The 25,718-nt window shown below is 38.2% G+C and overlaps 1 protein-coding gene across 2 annotated transcripts; it reads right to left on the reverse strand.

Annotated features, from left to right (window-relative positions):
• Positions 1 to 373: 373 nt before the first annotated feature.
• Positions 374 to 13,553, reverse strand: acp1 (acid phosphatase 1). Of its 2 annotated transcripts, none has more exons than XM_083934127.1 (6): positions 13,499 to 13,553; positions 11,322 to 11,395; positions 10,519 to 10,632; positions 5,130 to 5,191; positions 4,184 to 4,289; positions 374 to 700 (listed from the first exon to the last, which is right to left on the reverse strand). In XM_083934127.1, exons 1-6 carry the CDS (start codon positions 13,539 to 13,541, stop codon positions 623 to 625), a joined length of 477 nt encoding a protein of 158 aa, XP_083790253.1. In that variant the 5' UTR covers positions 13,542 to 13,553; the 3' UTR covers positions 374 to 622. The 2 variants fall into 2 exon arrangements, with proteins under 2 accessions (XP_083790253.1, XP_083790252.1); XM_083934126.1 differs by lacking the exon at positions 10,519 to 10,632 and adding an exon at positions 10,343 to 10,456 and having other exon boundaries at positions 13,499 to 13,552.
• Positions 13,554 to 25,718: the final 12,165 nt, after the last annotated feature.

Consider the following 25,718-nt stretch of genomic DNA (forward strand, 5'->3'; position numbering starts at 1 on the left):
TTATTTATCCCGCACGGGGAAATTGAATTTTTTGGATGGATGGATGGATGTACTTGATATCTAATATTTGTAAAAATAAATCAATAAATAAAAATACCTTGTATTAATAAGTCAGATAAAAGGAGCTGTATACCAAAAAAGTCCTGCAAAGAGAATAACCTAATCACGAAGCTTCCAACAAAACGTCCAGGAAGATTAGAATTTAGGACAGGATTAACTTTGATGCCTGCGTCGACCTTTGACCTCAGAGATGACCAGTCATGCATAACTGTCTGCAGGATATATTCATTCATAGAAATACTTTTGCATGTTCAAAGTGCAGAGCTGATGAATTGTGTGTGAAAAATAAATCTCTGATAGGGATACTCATTCATCCATTTTATTTATCACCTGAATTTACAGTCTACAAACTTATCCACACATCATCTTTCCAAATGTAGTGTCATTACTAACGTGTCATTTGTATAACATTTACAACACTTAAATGTTTGTGGTCTTCCAGTGACATCCACAAGAAAGATAAACTGATGAGTGCTTATGTGACACAGTTGACGCGTATTTGCTTAACTTTTTAACGTTAATTCAACATATTCTACAAAGATCCTTTTAATGCCAGATGTTGTTAGGAGTTCTTTTCCAGGAATACTTTGCAGCAACGCACACACTGTTCGTACACTGTTTCAAAGTCTTTGTCACACCCCTAAGAGATAAAACAGAAAAAAAGAGGAATTAAAAACAGTTTTGGCCAAGTGCAATAAAACTGATATTCCATACAGCTGTGAATACGGTATGCAGGACCCAGTCTGCGATGCAGTTGGAAAACAAAAAACAGTCAGTTTCTAGCTCAAACATGAAATTGTTTTCATCTCCCTTCTGATAGCCAAATAATGTTGTAAAGAAGGAAACAGATCCCAGACTGATGTCATATGGCTTCAACTGTAGTGTGAGCTTGAGCACAGCACAAAAAACAAAACAAACATCCCCTCAGGGAAAAATACAGTTCCAAGGAAAAGAAAGTGATTATTTTGGAATTAATTATATTTATGCACAGTGTCCATAAAATATGTTCTGATCCATGTCAATGTCACACTAATAGAAACATTTAATTATCTGCATGGTTTCATTGACAGACGTTTAGGCCTGTGATTAACCTCTGAGGAATGCCGGATGATGTTGTCTCTGTATAAATAATGGAAGGGGTGAAAAGCAGAGGGGAATAGAGGAAAATGTCTTAATGAGATGCAGATGTAGATTATGCAAAAGAGGTACTACCAAAAGCAGCAAAAGTACTTCAGAAATTCTGGTTTGCGGAAATCTTGAAAAATGTTGTGCTAACATACTGATGTCTATGTTTACCATGTCCACCACCTTAGTTTAGTCAGTTAGCAAAAGTAAAGTAAAGCTGAGGCTGTTATTATGTCACGATGTTATGAGTTTGGCATGTACGTGGCCATAAACCAAAGAAATTAAATGTTGACTTGATGATGGCGCTAGATGAAAAGTCATAAGATCAAAGTTATTGCAATTTATCCTGTGGGAAACATGATTGTCTGAACCAAAGTCTATCCAACAGTTATTTCAGTTGGGCGCTGTTAATCTAGAGAAAACAGTGGACAGTTGAAAAGTTTATGACTAAGTTAACTGATCTGCATATACTGAATATCGCTTTTCCACCAAAATCGGCCTGCATGCAGGTTATTTGAAACACAGGAAAACTTTGTCACATTCAATGTCACAAACGCACCTGAAAACAGAGTAAGTAAAAAGTAGAAAGCAGCATGGAGGACAGTGAACATGTTATGGTGGTTACTTCTTCCGTCACTTATTCAGTGTGTCTTTCAAACTATTTGCCGACTAATTTGTAATGACGTCCAGGCTGGACGGAGATGGACGGAATTTGTAAAGGGTTGCAGAAGTAACCCACTAGCTGACTACTGCAGTCATTTGTGCCGTGAATGAATGCCGATTGTAATCTCTCCCAAACTGACTGATAAGTCATCAAACTCCATCAAGAAAGTAGGTAATCAGGGCCTTTGAAAAGCTAACTTCAAAGTGTTAAGTGATAAATAAGGACTAAATTAGTCAATTATTTCTAGTGTTAACACAGACAAAATGGCACGGAAAAAGACATGCTGTCTGGTTATCATTACATAAAGATGACCAGACAAAGCAAGTTCTGCCTCTATTTATTCTGAAACAAAAACATTAAATGTCTGTCTCCTCTTTGCTCACTTTGCCGTCATGCCATGTGGTTGCTGGCGAGGGACCGTGATCCAATACTGACAAGTATCCAAACCACACTGAGGCATTCATTCACTCCATGTTATGGCATAACTTTAGCAATAGACGCACTAATGCTGATGGCCACACAAAGAAAAGTGGTGTTCAAAGCTAAAATCAGAGACAAATTTATAACCGAATAAAATCACATCAACCGCAGGCGATCACAACCTCTTCTTCCAGCCACATCACTGATCATTTGACGAGTTTTTAGGGTCTCATAGTGCTGCAATTACGCACAAAAATACATCATAATAAGGCCAACTGAGCTGCACATATTCCATTAAAAACACACAGGAAATTGTTACTTATCAAGCAGCATTACTATTTATTTAAAGTGGCAATCCTTGTGATTTAGTCCTAGTTGATTTACAGTTTGTATTACTGCAGCTATATAATTATTGCAATACATATATCAGTAGGCTCAATCTCCATTTTGTTACCTCCTTGTGCGATAGACATTCATTTAAATGAAAACTATTGAGGTTAGAGGTTTAAATATGTTATGAAAGTATAAAAGTTTTGCGCGTCCCAATATATTTTATTGACAGCACATAATCACTGATCCAACTTTCAAACACTTACTCCCTCAAGTTTGCTTTTCTCACTCATAACCAAGAAGATAAAAAGCAGCCAAGGAAAAGACGGCAGGTGGAAGGTGAAAAGGCAAACCAATCAGAACCAGACTTCTCCTAGTGATGTACAAGCAAATCAAGTAACAAGTTATGCAAAAGTAATTTATTGTAGTGTGTTGAAAGGTTCAAAACCGACAGCGCTGATTTCCACTGTTACAGTCAACTCTGTTATGGTTTGGTGGGGTTTCGTGAAACGTGCCTGGACATGATCCCATTTCTCCCTGTGGAGAAAAGTCTCCAGAACTATCACATGCACCTGCAGACAGGCATGTTCTGTCCAAAACAGGCGCACAACCACTGTACGGACATCATACATATAATTTTTCTGTGTTGTTTCCAGACACGGTTTACACGCACCATCAAAATGTTTTAAGTGTAGCTAAAAAGGCCCTATAAACCTATTTTGTACATCAGCTTCTTAGTATAATTGATGGGACAGTGCATGAAAAAAACTTCTCTGCTAGATTTCAAACCATTTTGGTTAATTTACATGACATCTTTTCTCTATTTTTATTCTTGTTGCAATGATTTCCGTCACTTTTCAAGTGAACAACCGAGTGCATTGAACAATATAAATGTCTTCCAGATTGTCTGAAAATGCGCGCCATATTTAAGAGATGTGTCCCCCATCTATCTCTAATAGGCGGCTTTTCACCTCACCCTCCAGTGTTGCTGTTCGGAAAAACTATAAACACTTTTGATTTTCGAAGTGGTCAGGCAATACATCATAAGAGCTAGTTCTAATCAATTATACCCTGGCCCTTAAAGGGATTGTTTGGCTATTTTGAAGTGGGATTGTATGTGGGCTTGTATGCGGTACCATTGTTAGTGTGCCGATGCCCCCGTCCACAGATGCTTCTGTGTCGGTAGTTTGTCTGCCTCAACAAACAACTGTAGGTGAATTTGTTGTCAATGGAAAAGTACCTTGTACGATCCCATCCCAAATAAGCCAAACTATACCATTAAACTGCCTAACATCGACATGGTTAATACAGTTATCCTTTTGGCAAATACATTTACACTTGATGTGAAAAATGTCAAAAAGAGTGTGTCTCCAGATTGTCCCAATCTTTTCATTATATTATTACCACTGCTTTCCCCAGTACTATGGCATCCCAACATGACCATTTAAATCAAACATCATGGAATTGTGATTAATTATGTTTGAAAACACTCAAAATGAGAATTGACTGTCTCTTGAGAAAGAGACCCGTGCCTCATTTAGATTGACTGTATAACTAAAATGTTGAATTTAAAAAAACACTTACATAATACGGGTCTTTGATGATGAGCTGCTTCTGGGGGTCATATGAACCAAGAAGCTCAATCTTTGCTTGGTTGTTTTTCGCAACTTTTGCTTTCCTGTTCAGCTCACTGTGAAGACAGGAAAAAGCACATAACTCCAGGAGATTGGAAGAAAGAACAGGAGAAAACATTTGAATGCTTTAACAAGTGACCTCTGGACTTTTTTTAGTTTGTGATTTAAATATGAGGTGACACATCCTACTGTATATGCATGTCCCATACTTCTAATAATGGACAGCATATAACAACCCCAGGGTAATGACATGTAGAGACTTAAGTAATAAAATGGAAAATTATAGAAAGTAAAACAATTAACAAAAAAATGAGATGGGTTCCGTTAAAAAAAAAGAAACATGGACAGGGTACGTTTTCTCTAAGACAGGGTCTAATTTTCTCAGTCTGGTCAGCTTAACATTTATGGAGAAAAAAAAACATAATGTGGGAGAGAAGGGGGAAAAACCTGCCCAAAGAGCAAAGACGAGGCATCCAAAGAACTTGGTAAGCTGCTTACAGATCAGATCTGCCATAGGCATGTGATCTCAAAATGATCCCTAAATGTTCAAAGTATCAAAAAATATCCCTCCCCCTGACCTCTGGAAAGAGCTTAAGAAAGGATATTGCTAATTAAAAGGGAGGCTTTTGCCTATGCAGTAGTTATAGCTCAATGTTACCACCATTTTGATGTGCATGTGAAGGAGTAGCACAAATTACTTTACAGGCAGTTAGTTGGATAACCTAGTTTGACCTCTTTCAAAGAAAAAAAGGTTGTTTTTTTTTTTTATCTCAGGCACCCATTCATGACACTTAACACATGACACCAGTGCTTCCTGCAGCTATGTCTATCTGCAAGCCACAGTCACAAAAACAAAAAGTCACTGCCCTTGCAGCTGCAGACTGAAATAACCATACCTCAAATTGTTCTCATCCATGCAGAGAATGTATTCAAAGCTTATGAAATCGTCCTTGGTCACCTGGAAGTGAAGCAGAAATGCAGGAAAAAAATCAACATTCGTTCTGGTTCTGTATGGTAACACAATACGGCTTGCAGACTTTCTCTATGGTCAACACCATGCAGTACGAACACAATGTTCTGCATAATAAAACAATAAAAGGACATTTAAAGTTATAAGCATGGAGTCCGACATTTAACACACACACGCACACCCGCACACGATTTACAGGAAACAATGCATGTGAGTAATTCATCGTTACAGTTTCTAATTTTATTTAATTGATAACAGACTCGATTTATTGTTCACTCTCTCAACCCAATTCAAGATGATGACTGATTCAACACGGCTTGCGGTATAGCTCACATTACCTCAGAAAGCTAAAGAATGCCAGTCATGAGCTTTTTCTCTCTGCTTGCTATGTGTTTTACGGGTCTCAGTACATGCTGTCCTTACAGATTCTATCACCGAGAGGGTGTTCAAGTGTAATTGGCAGCAATGCATTTTGGTTCACTCAGAGCAAACAATCTATTGATGTGAAAAGGTCTTTAGAGTCTGTCATTAGGGACAAGGCTGCTAAATAAATAGCATGGATAATCGTAGACCCATTGTCTTCACCTGCATCTATAAAGCTATGAAGAAGCCTGTTAAAAAGGTTGGAAGTGTGTGTTCTCTCCACTGATAATCAGTTTGCCTTTAAAAGAAAACACAGCACAGTGTTTATCAATGCTCTACTGAGGGGCCGTCCACATGAACACGGGCATGTTTTAAACCGTGTGTTTCTCTGCACAGTTTAGTCTTTCATCCACACGTAACCGCAGTTGTGGGATCCTGAAACCAGAGTCCGGTTTCAGCAGTGTCATGTGGACAGGAAAATCGAGGAAAACCGCATTGTATCCATGGAGATGTGTTGAGCGCTCTAGACGTGACCAGCGTTGTGGTTATGGAAGACCGAGCCAAAATACTGGTGCCAACTTATCAGCAAAATACCCGTTCAAAAATACCCGTGTTCGTTTGAACTAGGCCTGAAAATCCAAAAAATCAAATCCTCGGTGCATTTATGTGTTCTATTGAAGTGCACCCAATGCTTTTGAAAGAATTAATCACAAGATGTTTTTTTTTTTTTAATTGTTGGTGTTCCAAAGTATGTACTAGCTTTCTGGTACACCCATCAGACAATGCAGGTTACATGGGCAATGTTGCGTATGCCTTGTTCCATAAATAAATAATAAATAATGGTGATCCCAGTGTGGAATTCTGTCTCCTATTTTGTTCAATGTGTATATGGATGCCCCCGTGACCCGACCCCGGATAAGCAGTTGAAGATGAGTTCATTGTGTATATGGATGACATACCGATACAATTAAACGGGTGTTACACAGACTGTCTTGTTGGAAACTCCTATCAATCATCTTATGTATGCTTATGACCCTGTAATTCTTAGTCCATAGAGTGCTGTTCTGCAGCAATTACTGTGCACTTACACTACGGCAAATATTGTGACATTTTCATGCCAAAAAGAGTAATGTCACAATAGTCAGAAGTTAGAGGGGACATGATATTCATTATTCCTGTTTTCAAGTATGTGATATTCCTCTTGTGACATGCAACCAAAGAAAATACAGTGGCCATTTTCTCACCGATGAGTTGAATGATGACATAGATATTTACTGAGGGTTGTAAACTATTATGCTCAGCCAGCATGTTGCTTCTCAAGTTCAGCTTGAGTTCTGTCATTGTAAAATGCTCATTATTTATCTATCATGCTTTTCCATCTTTTTTGACCTATAAATGTTGTTGTTTATGTCCGTCTGGGTTGGCTGTGCTCAGCTCTGAACGCTAGGGTCTCGGTCGCTATTAGAGGTCTCTCTGAATTTCGGGGACTTGTCTGCGTAGAGAATCCTGAATTCCCTATTGGTAATGCTGCTACAAACTGTAAGCTGTAACTTCAGCCACTTTTATGCTTTTTTTGGTGTTTATTTTGAAAGTTAACCTGTTAAAGCTAATGTTAGCATGTTGCGCAGCTAACTTGACTAGCTTCCATATAGACAGTTGCTGTGTCCCAAATCGCGCACTTCTACCCTCAAACTGGCTTTTTTGAAGCTCAGACACCTGGATGTGCTTTACACATCTTAAATAATGGAGCTGATAGAATTGTGTGACAGGCAGCCTTCTTTGCACTCCCACAGACCGCCATTCATTCATTCAAACCTTTATTTAAGCCTCAAAATCATTTTAAAATCATTTTTAATTAACTGATTAGTTAAATGATGTTGAGATACAGAGAAAATGTACAAATACTGTACTACCTCAGTTATTATTATTATTAATTATTCAACTATTATAATACGTCAGAAGGATAAAGCTGTAAATGTTGAAACAGAAAGTTACAAAGTGCTTCACAATTATGAAATTCTAAAAACACATTTTCAGCATTTTATGATAAATATTGTTGTGGGTAATTTGGGGTTTTCTGGGTTTCCTTTGCATGTCCTATTTGTGTCTTTTATGTCTCTCATTTTTAATCTTCTCCTTATTTTAACATGCTAAATAAATACATCAAATATGGAGCCAAAGTGAGCTGTTAGATGAAGAGTTGCAGGTGACAAGCGGTATTGCTCTAACTCCTCAGGAAGGTAACAAACTTTACTGTGACCTATTGTTATGAGGCAATCTGCTTGCGCCGTGTGCGGTATGAAATCCGATTAGTGTTGACTTCTTTATTAAAGCAACTCAAGTTTGCTTTCTGCACTGTAAAGAGACGTACCAGCATTATTTTGTTGTTGTTGTTGTTATCTAACAAAAAGGCTGCTCAAGTAGTTTTATATTATTGTAGTATTAAACCCCACTTACTGTTACTAATGTAACCACAGGTGTTGCCAAATCAACCAGGGCTGAAATCTTAAGAATTAAAACGGGTTATGAAAAGCATCTGAGCTGCACATGTGTAAGCATGTGGAGGGTGTGTTTACTGTTCTGTGTGATGATTATAATTCTTATATAACAAGCAAATTTTTTAAAAACAAGCAGCTCCCTGAATAGTTTTTGAAGGGTTTTGAGAGCTTGCATATAGGAATGCCAAGATCGAGGTGAGGGCAGCGGGAGACAAATGAAAGAAGAGAGGAACAATAAACATGAACGTTCCTGTGATGCTCTCTCAGCTGTGGTCATTCAAGTAACAGCCTTTTTATTCCATGTTTATATTCCCACAGTGTCTGGTTGTAGCTATAACGGTTTGATCACTTTACTTTCCTTTTGAACACTCTCTCACCCTCTCTCTTTCACACAGAGTGGCTAATCTGTGATGACAATAGTCACAATGCATGTTGATTTCTCTGCACATGTCTATCTTGCAGTCATACCTGAAACAGCGGTAATCCCCTATCCAAGAAAAGCTTTCTGATTTCTAACATATCTGGCTGAGAGGGAACTGGGAAGCTGTTGCGCTAAATGAGGAAGGAGCAGGGAGACACAAAGCAAGATGAAGACGATAAAACCCTGAGAAGATGTGAAGAGGTGATAAAATGGTGTGAAAATTAAGAGCTTCGGGGTCCTCCTGGAATTGTGCATGCTGACTCACTGTCACGCTGTCATGGCTTACAGCCAAAGAACTTGGAAAACAGACGCATCACACAGGCTGGGCGGAGTTTTACCTGCTACACAGACTCCGTCTTTGTAACTGTGGTTGCTGCCACCTACACTGTGTGAAGTTTTACCTAGTGGTAATGCAGAGTAGGCTTTATTAACCGGCACTGAATTAATGAAGTGCCAGTTAATTGAATTAATGAAGTGGATTGTTTTAACTACATGATCATGTATACACATTCATTTGATTGATTTATTTTAATGTGAGTTGTAAAAACACCCACATGTTTGGTCTGCTGCCTCACATTGCCTCTGGTACAATGAAGTTTTTATTTTAATCTGCATAAAAATAAAGTTGAGCCACTTCAATTGGATAAAATGGACGCGCTCTGGTGCGGGCATACTGCAGCAGTGATGCTGCAACCTTTGACTGTCTCTGGATTGTGTCATGGTTTAAAACATTGGCTCATTGGTATATTGATTAGAATATATTCTAAATTTCAGCTCTATTGAATTCAACATCAGGATGTCAATTGACAAGGCATTAAGCACTCCAAATAATTTGATATGAATCACACTTGAGCATGTTTGCTTTTTGTTTGTTCTTCTCCCAGTCTTCTTGGATATTGGCAGCAGTAGAAGTTCAGCAAAGTTCACCAAGTACAACATTTTTGAGGACATAAGGGGAAAATACAGAGGGGTGACAGAAATCAAAAGGCTGATAAAAGAAAGAGCAAAAGCTTGTCAAAGCTAATTGTGTGGATTTGGCTGGGTTTAAGCCAAGGGTTGAGCCTCCCCTTCCCGCTTTGAGGAGATTAAACAAGGGTCTGACTGAATGGTTTTCAGAGAGACAAACCAGCGAGACGGAAGATCTCAAGCACAGGGTGAAACTCCCCGAGTTCTCTCAGGGAAACATGAAAAGAGTGTTTTAAGGGCACTGAGGATAAACCAGCACAGCATAGGGCCTTAAGGCCCTACATGGACAAACATCTTGGTGTAATTTAAGACCTGTTCCAGGACTTGAAACACATGCGATATGTCAATTGCTAGATTTGTTCCATCAATTTTTCAGTGCCATCATTTTAAAGAAAATAGACATAGGCTTTGCCAGCAGACAGTCCAACAGCAGATATTTCCATGATTTTAACACTATTGTATCAAAATGCATATAAGAAAGCCAGTAAAAAGATGGAAGCTGTTACTTATTTGAAAAAAGAAATGTACAAAAGGTTAAAAAAAAAAAAAATCCAAAATTGTTAAGCCACTTGCTGAAGCAACACAAAAATAATGGACATTAAGACAGGACTAAATATATTAGTTGACAATTATATAAGTTACTAAATCTATTAGTTGTAAAGGCTATATAACCTTGTACTGAATAATTAACTGGACTGTTTTAACTATAAGACCATGGATACACATTGATTTGTATTATAACCATCCACTACAGCGATGCTGGTGCTGCTTGGTGGAGTTATTTGCTAGGTGACAGAGCAACAGCACCTGGTAGGCATGATCTTACCAACATCACATTCATATACACAAACATGAATGAGGTGAGAGGAGCCACCAGACATCTGGTTTTACCTGTCGGGCCCTGTGGCTTGTCTCAATGCCATGCTTCCTTAGGCAGGCCAGACCGCGGTCATCCGGAGAGCTGCCTATATTCCAGTCAGACGTGGCACCACTGTCTATGACCCACTGCAACAACAGAGAGCAAAAAAGGGGGCTACTGCTAAAACCTTAAAAGTGGAAAGTCGTACCTGCCTGGCTGTGTGCTTCATGGGCACGTCATGACTCTTCATGCAGGCTTGACCACGGTGGTCTGGAGGGTTTCCTATCTCATAGGTGGAGGTGGCAGCACTGTCTATCCTCCACTAGGCAGAGCAGAGCACGGGGGAACAATATAACAGAAAAAAATGTTTCATACTCTCATGTACAGATATGTAATAAGTGATAAAAAAAAATTTGCGGCCAAATTTAAAAGTGAGACTCAAACTATGGAATTTAGGACAAATGTTATGAAACACACCATGCCTTCGTTCATGATCTTTCGAGGCTGCAGCTAGGTTGGTATGGTGTATTATCATGTCTGATAAGTATGAAATATTTTACTCCAGTTTAAACAGCTTCGACAAATGTATTGTATTTACCATTTCACCCACAGCGTCATATCACCAACCAGTATTTCATGTAAAAAAAATGCCATACTGTTAAGAATCAAGTTTGTATGAAAACTATTATTGTGATAATAACCCAATTCAATCACTATTTTTTATACCTTTTTGTTTTTTCACCAATAGCTATAAGTTTCCCACTAATACCAGTTAATAGCAAAAATCTTTGCAAGCATGCTTTGAAAAATGATCAGTACTAATGTTCAGTATTGTATTGTTATTTGCAACAAATTATGTTTTTTTATTTTTTAAATCATTTGAAAATGTGTCAGAAAATATAAAAGATATATCATGTCTTTAGATGTCATATTGGGCCAATAATACCAATACATTGTATTGCAAATACGGTTTTGTATGATGCAATAATAATTAATTAATCATGACATTACCTTATCAACAACACCAGCATCTGTCGCCATCTTCCTGAAGACTGCTTCAGCGATGGGGGATCTGCAAATATTCCCTGTTCAAAGCCACAAACACCATGACACAAACCTTAATACTTTTTTTGTTATTCTTAAAGAAGTGTATAAACAGTTTTACCAAAAAAATGTAACAATTCAAATAGATATGTTGCTGATTTAAATCCAGCTCTGCGTAAGGTCAGTTTGGACAAATTGTGCAGATGAACAGTGTTTGTCTTCCCTCCCTGGCTGCAGCTCAGGGAGGTTGGAGTCAGCTGGATGGACTTTCACTACTCAAACTGCCACGACACAGAGCTGGATTTAAATCAGGAAAAAATTCAGTATACAGGATAAATATTTTGTGGTATTTAAGTACGAATACAAAACTAAATTATACAGTGCATCTGACAAATACCATTATACATTTAACAAAGCATAAAAGAAATTAGAGCTGCGACAATTAGTCAACTAATCTTTACTATGTCATCTTGTTGATGTCGTCAACCTTAATGACACATTTAACAAGATATATCTGATCTCCTGGCTATTATTTATATATTTTTAAAACTGACAAATTATGTACAATGTAAGAGTTTAATAACAAGTTGTGCAGTTTTGCGTTAAAAAATATATATATTAGCAGGGGTGCGCAAAATTTCACAGTATAACTCTAAAGAACCACGTATCTGTCAAAACTTACTATTTTAATTAGAGATGCGATACCCGGATCGGATATCGGCTCCGATATTGACTAATTAGCTGGATCAGATATCAGCTGAATGAGGTCAATCAGTCATTTCTTTTTTATTAATATCATACACAGCAAGATTAATTAAGTTGGGTTTCAGGAAGCTGCTATATTTTATTTTATTACATATTAAAATGTATGTTTGCAGTGCACTTTACATGGAAGTGTTATTTATTTTTGCTGCTAATGAACACTTTAATAATGTACATAATGTACAATAATGTACTAATGTACATTTATATCCGTGTTAATTTGTCACCTTGTTTTTTTAACATGGCTAAATGTTTATGTCAAGCCTGATGCCTTCACTCACATGGACAGGTCTACGGTTGATTCATTCAACGGTATTCATCCAATCCGATACCTGGGCTGAGCGTATCAGCCGGTTACCGATCCGATACTCAGTCCAGGTATCAGATTGGATTGAAAAAAACTGGATCGGTGCATCTCTAGTTCTAATGTTACGTTGTTAAAGTACTGCAGTTGTTGTACTAGTTACACAAACTTCCTGCAACACGGTGCGATATATCGTAAGGACAAAGGTGGGAGAGGCTTATTAAAGAAGAAGGCTGGTAAGAAGCCATCTGATTCTGTTGGGGTGGATGAGGATGACAGTGGTTTCTCCCTGAAATTGCATATAAATCTTTTAACACAAGGAAGAAAAATAAATATATGAATGAATACAAAAAATAAATGAATGATAGAGTTAATAATAATAATAATAATAATAATAAGCAAAGGAACCGAACAAACATTTTTTTATTGGATCTCTTGATTTCATGATGATTTATTTTGGGTTGTAAAACCTCATGATAATATTTGTGATGACATGGATGTTTTTGTTGTGTTATGTTTGTTGTGTGTTCCAGTGTTAACTGTGTTGCTTATTGTGACTTATGTCACGTTTCTGTCTTAATGTCAGATTTTTGTCTGATGAAATAAAATATAAAAAAATCTTCTTGCAACGTTCAAGTGTGTGGGATTAACAACTACTACAAATAAATAGTGCGGATAAGTAAGAGCCATAAACGAGAGGCTTTCACGGTGGACTCTGGACCTGTTCATAAACCGACAGCTAATTTCAGGGAAGTTGTTACCAAAGCTCCTCGCTGATGTAATGAGTCCAGCCAAGGTCACTCAGTTTTCTACAAAACACCCCAATATGTGTTACATCACACAGGGCTGGACAACAAATGTGCATAAATGCGCAGAATTATCCACTAAACTAATGAAAGTGGTTTGAGTGAAGAGTTGTCTGTGCTAGCGGAAGCATTTTAGCTTAGTCATTCTAACAACACCTGAACAAACTACTGAAGTCTATGACCTGATACTGGCTGCATGTGATTTTTGCTTTCTGCCGTGACACTAAATGAGCATTACATGCGCTTCATTAGGGTAAAAAGACGTCTCTTACCCAAGCAGACAAACAAAACTGACTTCGCATCAGAGGCTGCCATGTTGATCTGAGGGGTCCGGGGTGACGCCGCACATGGTGGCCAACTTGTGCCTGAACAAAAGGTCTCAAAGTTTGAACAGCTCATAAACAGTTCATCCCGCATTTATTTTGTTATGCTTACGTATTCTTATATTTTCATTTGATCTCACGCAATTCTTGCCTGGTAAAATAAATAATATATAAGTGAATTAGACAGTGGTGGAAAGAAACTAAGTATATTTGCTCAAGTACTTTACTTTTGAACAATTTTGAGGTAGTTGTACTTTACTTGAGTGATTCCATTTTAATCTACTTGATTATTTAGAATTATTAGTCCGGCAAACGGGGAAATTTATTATTATTTTTTCATGTTACACACACAGGCCCGAAATACACACACATGCACAAACAGGACCTACAGTATATACATGCAATTAATGGAGAGATGTCTGAGCGTGGGGGCTGCCAGTGACCAGCGCCCCGAGCAGTTGGTTGCAGTGCCCAGGAGATGAACTGGCACCTCTCCAGCCACCAGTCCACGCTCCATTCATGGTCCACACAGGGACTCGTGCCGGCGACCCTCCAGTTCCCAGCCAAGTCACCTATGGCTACTGCTGCCCCATAATTATTAGCAGTCATATTCTATCACCTTAGCTGTGGCTGTTTCTACTTCTCTACTACAACATATAAGTCATATTCACATTACAATAGATATTATTATAGTTACTGTTACTTTTGTGGTTGCTTGCATCTCTGGGACTGTCTCTCTTTCTGTCTGTTTTTGTCTCTCTCCTTCCATCTGTCGGTCTTTTCTCTCTTTCTTTCTTCTTTTCTTCCTTCCCAACTGGTCAAGACAGATGTCCGTCCTCCATGGAGCTGGGTCTGTTTGATGTTCCTGCTGTTAAAGGGAAGGTTTCGTTGCCATTGTGTGCACAAGATTGCCTCATGGAAGAATTGTTGGGTCTATGTAAATCCTAAATAAGTCATAGAGTGTGGTCTTTACCTACTCCATATGTAAAGTGTCCTGAGATAACTTTTGTCATGAATTGGAAATGTAAATAAAATAAAATAAAATTGAAATAACATAAATTGTTATAGAATAAGCTACAGATCAGTGTATAAAATAAATCAAATTAGCCCCACCTTTATCATCTTCCACATTAAAGTGATATTTATATTAATATATCAGTAATTATAATATAATAATCCAATATTCTGAAAAGGGGCATTCTGCATAATGACAACTTTTACTTTTAGTACTTATACGTTGATTTCCTAAACTTTTGTTCATTTACTGATGTAACATTTTGAATAAGTATTTCTACAGTGTGGTATTACAACTTTTACTTAAAGTAGTAAAAGCTCTGAGTGCTTCTTCCACCACTGGATTTAGATAGATATTATGAAAATGCTGCACATATGATGGCCGAAATCTCACATTTCTATTAGTTGAGAGAAATCCCTGAAGTTATGGAGAAAGTGTGTAAAACTTTGATCATCGTTAAAATGATCAGGTGCTCTTTTATACATTTTGTAAAACATTGCTTTCTCCGCTAAATTTTAGACAAAAGTTTCTGTTTTTTGCGTTTTCTTTTGATTTATTTTTGGTAATTAAATACATTTTGCTGATAGTATTTGTAGATGGCAGGCTCATTCTTGTTGCAATGACTTGTTCTCAGCTAATCCATTGGTATGTTTTGGCAGGCAAGCACAGTTTTGTGATTATATGAAACACATGTGAACCTGACTCACACACTTAAGTGCCGTAGTCACTCACAAATATTTTATTGCTAGTCGATTAGCCTTAATAATACACGTTAGAGTTACAAAGAGAAAATAACCTTGTCACTTCGTAAAATAAGTTCTCCGATCCCTCCTTGATGTAAATAACCGACACAATCTGGCTATTATGTGATGTACAGTAGATGCAGTAGTGAAATCTGTACTTTACTATGTTGAGTAATGCTTTGCTGAGTCATGGTATGAAATATGCAGGTCATGAGAAAATCCTGGACCTAGACGGTGTAAAACATTCATAACAGCAGATTACAGGGTGTTGTACAACATTCTCTCTGCACTGGGACCTGATCTTTTGCCTCACATTTATATAAAAATCCCAATCGTCGTCTCTTTGTCTGCATCCTCTCAGCTAGCAGGGAATGTTCCCAAAAGATTGACTGATGTTACGTACAAGTTCTAATAATGTTTTAAAGAAAATGTTTAAATCTAATGTTCAAAGACACAAGGACACAATGTTTTAACTGCAACCTTCTAAGGATGTTTTGGGGACATTATTGAGGTAACAGATTATAACATAGAGATAGATATACTGGAGACAGATATAGGCCATAAATCCTGCCATGTTAGTGGATAGGACATCGGCCAAACTAAAAACTTATAGTACACCTCAAATAAATTTTAGGAAAGATAATTTCTGTCAATTTAGGTGTTTTTTATCACGCTGACGTTTGTTAAAGTTTTAATTTCTCTGATATATTTGGTTTTGATGAGTTATTTGATGCTTTGAAAACCATGTTAAACGTCTTCATTGACAGCCACGATCGACTCAATCACTACTGCTTCACTTCTGTACAGTGAGAGAAAGAGGAGCTGCGTTGTCCATCTTTATATACAGTCTATGGATTACACAATGTTACATAATAACAAAGGAGGGACATTTTAAAGCAACATTGTGAAAATGTTTGGAGGAAGTTATTGAAGATGTCATGTGTTAATGAAGATAAAACAATTCACTGAGGACGTTGTCCTACCTTTTAGAAGAAGACTCTGGGAACTAAAAGTAAACTCAAACTCCTCTTCTTACCCAGTCATGGAGTCTATTTGTTATTTGGTCATTTTAACGTCTTGCCAAAGGACTGCAGTTGAAAATTAGCCTGCTGGCTCAACACTGGCACATTTCTACACATGTTGATCAATGTGTACTGTCCTTTAAATGAATGAATAAAATTAAATAAAGAACAGACGATCCGGAGTGGACAAGCAGATTGTGAGTTGCTCATAGGATACAGTAAAGTTTGTGGGCTGATCGTGCATGGACTGTTTGAAATGCTGCTTAAAAGCCGAAAACCAATAATTTAACCAGTAACTCACTTGTTAACTTTGTTCGACCCTGTTTTCTTAAACATTTTGCTTTTAGCAAGAACTAACACAGAGGTGGTTTGGACTATATTTAGCTTTCTGTTTATCTCTAGTTGTAAATTTTCAGTTTCAGTTTCATTGACAGGGGGTAGGCCAATAATTCACCTCTCAGGAATGTCTCAGGATGTTACTTCACTGTAATCAATGTGTGTTGAAAAAGAGAGGAAAGCACAGTAAATTTCTCACATTAAAAAATAACATGCAGATGTTGATGATTCATGTGGACCCACGTGAATAATGTTGTTTACGCACACAAACCTTTTTACCAGCATATGTGAACCATCTCTCATTTACATGTGGTTTCAAAGTACTTCAGATGAAGCAAGATGCAAAAGAAAGTCCTTGGATTACTGTTTGATATATGTCTCAGCGATAAGAAAAATATCAGAAGATAACAGTGCTCATGGAAAGGTACGCATGGTACTCTTCCATGAGCACTGTACTCCAGGGGAATATTCTGTGAACTTGAATCAAAATATTTTGTTAAAGAAACACCCTAATTTAGCGAAACGAACTGGAAACATACCATCATCCTAAAAGTGAAGCAAGGATCACTCGATTCATATGATTTCAGATCATCTTTGCTGCCTCTGGAAAAACCACAAAAAAATAAACAATGCAATCAAATGTAAGCCTATATAAATATTTTTACATGTTTAGGTTTCAGGGTAGCTGTCATTCATCTGATGCTTTATAGAAGTTGGGAGATGTAACACGAAACAATTACTACAAAAGGGCTTAGATATAAGAAAATCAATGTTTCAGAACGGAAAGGTCAATCTTGGTCTCAAATGAACTGAAGAGAGCCATTCATGATCAAGACATCCCTGAAATGTCAATACAATTAAACAGTTTTGTTTGGGGGGAATTTGCTGGACAATATGGAAATGTGATCTACACATGCAGGAAACATCTGTTTGAGGTTTAACTAGATACCTAAACCAATGGCTCACTTCTTATTTCTATCATGATTGAGTAAATACACCAAAACATGCAATTGTTTTATGTTACTAATTTCAGGGAGAAATAGTTTGTCTTTTGTTGGGAATTTCAAGAATATCAGACCACATTTTCTAACTAGATTACTGAAAAATAGAAATCCAAGGGGTTCTCACTTGCTTTTCCTTGGAACTGTAACAATGTCCTACTGGCTCATCTCTAAAAATCCCCTCTTCCATGCCAACCCTGTCCATTAAGCATAATGGTTGTCTATATGTTTCTTGAAACTTTTGTGGAGTGTCGCAACATATCAGGGAGCATTAATTGTCTGTCCAATTCTGCCTCTCCTCTCCCCTTTCCCTTTGTTTCTGTGTGTTCCCTGCCCTCCGTTCTCTGTTGTCTGTCTGTGAAGCGGCAGCCTCCGGGACTATCCCCATAGAACCCCCTATTAAAAAGCCGAACTTTACAGCAAAAATAAACATGTTTACAGCCTGGTACAACAAACTAATTTCAAATGAATATTTAATTAAAACACCTCTTTATTCATTCTGCATTACATGACGTTTATGTGTGGAATGCTTTAGTGTTCACAGAGGCGACACGCTGTAACTCAAGGGTAGGAAACATTAAACATACTTACGGGATTTGGGCTTTTCATAGTCCAGACCAAAATTAAGTTGTAATAAAACCAGATTATAAAAAAAAGCGGCGATTTTTATAAGAATGGTTTCATTGTTTTTGTAATGGCTGTTTTGGGGAAAATGTTTTTGTAATGTCACTAACTTAATCTTGGGGAAAATGAAAACAGAAAAATTACAGCTTTTTATTATCGGTCAAAGCCTCTCATTAGCAAAATGACAAAAACCCTCTGCGTGGGCAAAACAGCCGTTGTACTGCCTCAGATAAAACCGACTGGAATCAGTAATTACAATGCTCCAAAATCCATGCAGCTCTGTTCTGTCTCACAATCACCCTCCACCTTTACTGTGCACATCTGCAACACACTAAAAACATCTGCATGCTCTCTGCCAAACTGTGACAATTACGGTGAAAAGTCAAGAGGGAAATTTGAATTCTTTTTTTATTTTTTGTGTTAGGAAATAAAGATAGAAAGATAAAAATTAATTGATCTCGAAGGAAATTCAATAAACTATATCGACACTGCAGCTATACAATACATTTACAACAGCAGATACTGTACCCCCTTTAATGATAACAGAATCAACACCTATTAAAAACAGCTTCAACAGAAATAACCTTCATGCAGGCAGGATTTATAACAGGGCTGTTGTTTTAGTTAAGTAGCATTAGTTTTAGCTAAGTGTACATAATAAATTGGAAACTGTATAAATTGAGAATATACTCGTCTTTCCAGGGTGAAACACGTGGGCATATGGTATAGCTAAAACAATTCCCAGCTTGTCTTTATCTGACTTCACATCCCAGAGTTTGATTTTTGTCTGCTCCAGATTATGATGGATTCAAGGAATGCACATTACATATGTTCTTCTTTGTATCTGTCCTTTCCAGTTGATATTTATAACTTCATATCCACAGGCATGTCATGGAATCTGTGTGTTGTCAATGCTCCCATTTTTGAACGAGTTTCCTGTTCTTTTAGTCAAACAAGGGGAGAAAAAACAGAAAAAAAGAACATTTGTTTCTTCATGTATGGCACTCATTACTTCCAAAGTTTGGTTCTGACATTGTAGTAGCAATGGTTCTTTTGCAATTTTTTTTTTTTTGCAATCGTGATAGAATTGCTTTGATGTGGACCTGGCAAAAAGACAAGGAATTGGTTGTTGGTGTAAAAATCTTCACTTAGATGAATAAAAATATATGGTTTTAATACAACATAGATATGGTGAGAGAAGATCTTTATACAGCATACGAATGCTAAGTCATACAAAAAACTTGAATTAACATTATATTTTCTTATTTTTATACATTGTATCCCGTGTCACACAGAATAACCATTCTGTTGCACTCAAAACATCTAGGTCTTTATCTTCACTGTGCTTCAGATACTCAGAGCTTCTCAAAATACTCCACCATGACAATGCATATACAGTATCATTCATACATTTATGATGACATTCACATACCTTCATGTCTAATAAACTTACAGCATTCGTATTTGTTTGTAATCAATATCCTGCAAACTTTATACATCTATTAAAGTAGGATCATCTTGTATAAATGTAATATCTGATTTGAGTGGAAACCAATTATCTTTTACTGACCACACCAGACTATCTTACAACATCACTGCTGGACATCAATTGCATTCTGGCACAAACTGGCCCATCAAAATTCATCATATAAATGCCAGCTCAAACACATGTAAGTCATTATAACAGGGTGTAGGGGTTTTATTCATCATTTCTGGGGAGAAGCGCTGGCTCCCCCAAGACATTTTGAGCATCTTACACTTCATATTTTGCATTCTGAGGATTATTTTTGCATCCAATTGCGCAACACTTGCATCTGTATGGTGGAAGGCAATTTTTCTCGATTGCTAAGACACACTTAATAAAACTGGGTTCAACTTAGTCCTTATCATCACTTTCTTAGCACAGCGGGTGTCTTCACTTGCAAATGTGTGAACATGCTTTTATTGGTTTCATACATTTCTACACCTTTTTGCAAAACAGTTAACACAGATCTCATAGAGTGAGAGCAGAGTTTGAAAAGTATGGAAACATGACTCTAGGTCAAAACCTAGAATTTGGCTGTTGTGGTCCAGCCAAACAGAAGGACATGGAAATATCTGTAGCAGGAAAGTAATTTGTTAGTTCTTGGTGGTATTTATTAGTTCTTGGTGGTACACAAATGGATGTGTGAAATGTATCCTGTCTAGCTTCCTGCCAATCTGATATGTGAACGCCAGTTCATGGAAATGGAAATACCTGCCTACAAGAATAAAATGAATGAAGAAAAGTTGGCTGAGAATGAGAGGGCTTAGATCCTGTGGGACTCCTAGGTCCAGACTCCAACCAACCGGACATTGTGGTGATCGACAAACAGTAGAAGAAAGCAGTTGTGATAGATGTAGCAATCCCAAGCGACAGCAACATCAAGAAGAAGGAACACGAGAAACGGTGGTTCCAATGGTAATCAGAGCACTCAGGGCACAGGGCTGTAACCCCAAAACTGGGACAGTGGCTCCAGCAAATTCCAGGAACAACATCTGAGATCTCTATCCAGAAGAGCGCAGTCCTGGGAACAGCTAACATACTGCGCAGAACCCTCAGGCTCACTAATCAGTAAAGCATTTTTTAGATTAGTCCAGTATTGAGTGACACCCCGGCAGCCATGAACTAGGCAGCAATATAATCGCACAGGGCAAGTGTTCACCATCGATGTACCCCCACTCCCCTTCCTACATGTGGAGTAACCTTGCCCTACACCTGAAGTAACAAGTTAAACCAGGGGTACGCAGTTTTAGTTTTGCTGATTTTGGGCACAAAATCCACAATAACCTCTCATCATATTAAGCCTGTGAATGTTCTCATTTGTCCAGGTCATCATTGTCCCCAAAGCAATTTCAGTCAAAAGCAACTGGACTTGGTTATTTGTCAAGGAAGACGTTGGCTTTCATCATTTTCTAATTAATGTGTTCTGAGAGAAAACTTGACTTCTGCACCTCCTCTTGGCTCTCCTCTTGGCTCTGTTTTCTGGCTTTAGAAAACCTGCCTGTAGCAACAGATTTTGGTCACTCATAGAGAGACATTTCAGAGAGACAGACTCAAGACAGAGCAGGGAAAGGGAGAGCTGTAAGAAGAGGTCTCACTCACTCAATTTTTTTACCTACTGCGGCTTTAAGTGTGGGTTGTTTAGAAGCATAGTTAGCTGACGTGTTACCTCTAGAAACCAATTTGGTATCACCTTTGTGCAGCATATTTTATAATAGAAAATAGTTGTGAAGACAGGAAATAGGTTTCAATAGTTTAGATGTTTGTGTCTAGTGTCAAATTGGATTGCCAGATGAAGTCATAAAACCAATCTCATGGGTCACACAGACCGCATATCGTGACTCTGTGTAAATCGATCTGGCTCTCAGCTAAAATACATGCATGTGTTAGAGTTTACAACTCAGCTCGTTAAGCAGATGTTCCAGGAGGCAAAGCCTTAATCTAACACTGTTTGAAAGCATATGATATTGGGTGCCTGGGGGATGGTGTTACATTTCTTCTCATTTCCTTGAAACATATTGGTCCACTCAGAAGTCATGTTTCAAAAACAGTTGACACACAGGCCTAAACTGAAAGTTTCTGGCCAAAATGACACATTGTATTTGCAAAGTGCTCTAACACTGTCAAAACATTTACCACATGCTACAAAAGCAAGTATTTTCACCAAACAACACAATTTGTGGTCAAATTAAAAATGTTCCTTCAATCAACCATTACATAGTGGACAACAAAATACAAAATACAGCTATCAACATGAACCCGTTCAGCCTTAGTTTGAGCTATATGCCTGTTTTTTTTCCCGATACTTACATAATTGTAGTTTGTGCCAAATTGACTGTATTCTTTCCTCCGAAGAGGATTTTATGAGAATTACCAAACCCTCTTGCACTCTGCACATTTTATCAATGTCCTGTTGAAATACTATATTTTTAAAAGAGACATTTTCTGAGAAAGTTTTCTTAATTCATGTTATTCTTGTGGGCAGGCCTTTCTCTGCCCAGGAACTGTTGTTGAATTGTAAGACCTACAGTAAGCACCTAGACTGGACAAATTCAGACATTCATTATGGTACAGCTTTTGTATTACATCTTTTATTCACCAAAGAACCAATATAGAATTTCCCTCACTCACTTATCTTCAACTGCTTATCCGGGGTCAGGTCGTGGGGGCAGCAGCTCTAGCAGGGGACCCCAAACTTCCCTTCTCCTTTCATTAAAGAATTTCATCCAAACTCAAAAAGGCTACTCAGAAACTTTTGTATCATTTTACTACATCAGATTTTTACATGTCATTCTTTTTGGCTGGACCACAACAGCCATATTAGAGCTCGACCTAGAGTCATGTTTCAATCATTTTTAAACTCAGAAATGCTAAATACTGTAAATAAAAATTATCATAATAGCAACCAAACAAAACGTATGGATGGCAATATCTACAAAACAGAATGTAGACAATCATATTTATGAACGTAATTTCTATCAGTTGGTAATAGATGTTATCCTTTTGTTTAGCACAGTTTGCCCAATAGAAAACAAAGTGTTTTATGAGATCTGTGTCAATTGTTTTCAGGGTGGGCTGTTACAATGTGTGAAACCAAGGAAAATGTGTGAGCACATGAGTGAGGACTCCTGCTGTGTTGACAAAGTGATGACATGATGAAGATCATGTAGATCCCAGTTTCATTAGTCATCTAAGACATTGAGAAAAACTGTAAACATGTTAGAGCTGGACATATTAGTTGTTTTATAGCTGGATCTACATGGAGATGTTATGTGTTGTGTAGCAGAAGTGTTTGAAGCGCAAAGCAATTGAACTGCAACAGCTCGTTACCCTGGAAATACAGCCACACCGCCGGCAGCTGCCTCTGGGCATGCACCGCTGGAGCTAATTTACTATGTCAGAAAATCCTGATTCACCAATCAAATCTGCTAATGTGTTACGGGCAGTTGAATACGGCTAAATATGTCACCTTGTTTATTGCTGTGATTGGTCGTAATCGGTAAGTGCTATCCACTCAAGTACAGTGGTATTTTTAAATGCATGCGTGGTGCCACCCTTGAGTAGTGAGGGTCTATTGCTCGTTGCCTGACCCTACATCTGGATAGATGTGGGTCTGGATTTCCAGGCTAAGAGCTCATAAGACAGAGTACCATTTTTCTGAACCAAGATGCCCAAGATGAAGCTAATAAAGGGATAGAGCCAGTGGCTCAGCTTTTAGACAGTCCTTTAAACTGCAAATTAATTATGGTATGTCCAGTGTAGCAGTATGAAGGACAGCGTCTATTGCAGAGTCACCGTGAATACAATCGGTTGTTTGCAAAAGACACACTGGAGATGGATGGAGTTTGTTTGCATGCATCCTCAGAAGCAACATTCCTCCATCACATGAAGGTCTCTCTTTACCTGTGGCATATATTGCAGAAATAATACTGACTGTAGCCTGGGAATCAGTCCAATCTGCAGAGCTCATGTTTAATTTGCTTTAGCAGATATGTCTGGCCCTCCTCACATCAGAGATGGGGGCTCGAGTTTGGGACTCGGCTCGAGTTGCACTTAACTCGCCCTGCAAAGACTTGAGACTCAACTCTAACTTGAGATTGAGAGTGCACAATCTTTTTATTTATGTACTTTTTGGAGCATTAACATCAGAAGCAGAATGTCATTCTCTCCCACAGAGATGCTCGAGCGGCCACACTCCGCAGATGACACGGAGAGATGACACATCACCAGCTGCTGATGACCGGGGCGAAGTTGGATATTCGGACAGGCTGAGACCAGAGTGGGTCCGCAGGTGACTTAAACTAACTTCACCCAGGTCGGCTACTGCAGTTACATTACCGTTATATTGTTTGGCTTCAATAACTTCAGGCACAGCCGAAAACAAAAAACCACAGAATGCAGCATCTGTGTTTTAAGCTCAGCTGCATAAACTATCAACGTTAGCTTGCTACTAATGTTAGCTTTGTGAGAGATTAACTTTTAGATTGGTGATCATTAAATTACATATTTTTGAAAAGTGTTTTCTTCCAGGTGCTGCCACCATCAGCTGACTAACATTGTTAAACCGGGAGAAATACACGTTAATTATTAATGTCAGCTAAAGGCAAGTTTACGTTACAAGTTTATTGTTGACCATGTAACATCAACTTTATTGCGTTATTAGCTTACAATTACACTGCATTTGAGACGCTAGAGGAATTATTTTTAATATAACTTTTATTTAACAGGAATTAAAAATCTTTTTTTTCAGAGTGCCCTGGCCAAGACTGGCAGCAGCATGACTGACAACGATTCTGATAAACATAATGAGCAGCCATTGCATGACTATAATACAATAAAAACATATCAAATAAGTGAAAACTATATATCAAAATCGGAATCATGAATATATCATTCCGAATATCTACAGCTAGATGTATCTGCCTCCAAGTTATAAAAATGTCGAAAATCATTTCTTTATTTACACTATAGTTGCGCTTCAACTCTATCTTATATATTAAAACCATAAGAGACTTGATTAGGACTTGCTGCTTGCCTCCGAGACTTAAGACTTGACTCACACTTCCCCTAAAAGAATTGAGACTAGACTTGGACTTGCAAAAACTGACTTGTGACCATCTCTGCCTCCCATACAGACAGATTTCCATCAACATGGGAGTCAGTGAACTAAGTTATTGAAGGTGACTGCCATTCTTTGCCTAGTGCAACTTACCAGGCTCACAAAACTCTCAAACTGTCAAATTATAGGCATTGTTGATCAAATATGAATCAAGATTCTGTACTGCATTGCCTGTTTCTCAGCACAATTGTTTCAGAAACCGACTGTTTAGTGTTGCCATATGAATATGAAATATAAATCCACTAACAGAGGAGGTAGGTGGCGAGATTAGCATGGCGGCCATTACTAACCTCTTGGAGCATCACCGTGAAGCCCTCTCTGCCGAATTCAAAGCCTTTTTTTCAACGCTCGAAACAAAGCTGGGCCACGTCCACGTCACAGTGTCCGACCACGCTCAGAAGATAGGCTCCCTCAAGCTAAATGCAAATTTAAAGGATGAGCGTCTACTAACCCTGGAGGCCTCCTGTGCCACACTAACGGAGAGCAACGCTAAGCTGCTGGCTAAAGTCAGGGACTTGGTGTCCCGGAGCCGGAGCAATAACATCAGAGTGATTGGATTACCAGATTCTGTTGAAGGTCCACGTCCCACAGCCTTCTTCGCAGAGCTGCTCATGGAGGTTTTAGGGGAAGGCTTCCTGGAGAAACCGAAGCAGGGGCTTCCTGTCCCATCCATATTCTCACATGGATCGGACACCCCTGAGGTTGTAGTGGCGCTAGATGAGAAGAAAGCCTTCGACTGGGTAGAGTGGGGCATCCTATTTTATGTTTTGGCCAAGCACTGGAAGCT

The sequence above is a fragment of the Echiichthys vipera genome (genome assembly GCF_963691815.1).
Source record: "Echiichthys vipera genome assembly, chromosome: 19".
Classification (NCBI taxonomy): Eukaryota; Metazoa; Chordata; class Actinopteri; order Perciformes; family Trachinidae; genus Echiichthys; species Echiichthys vipera.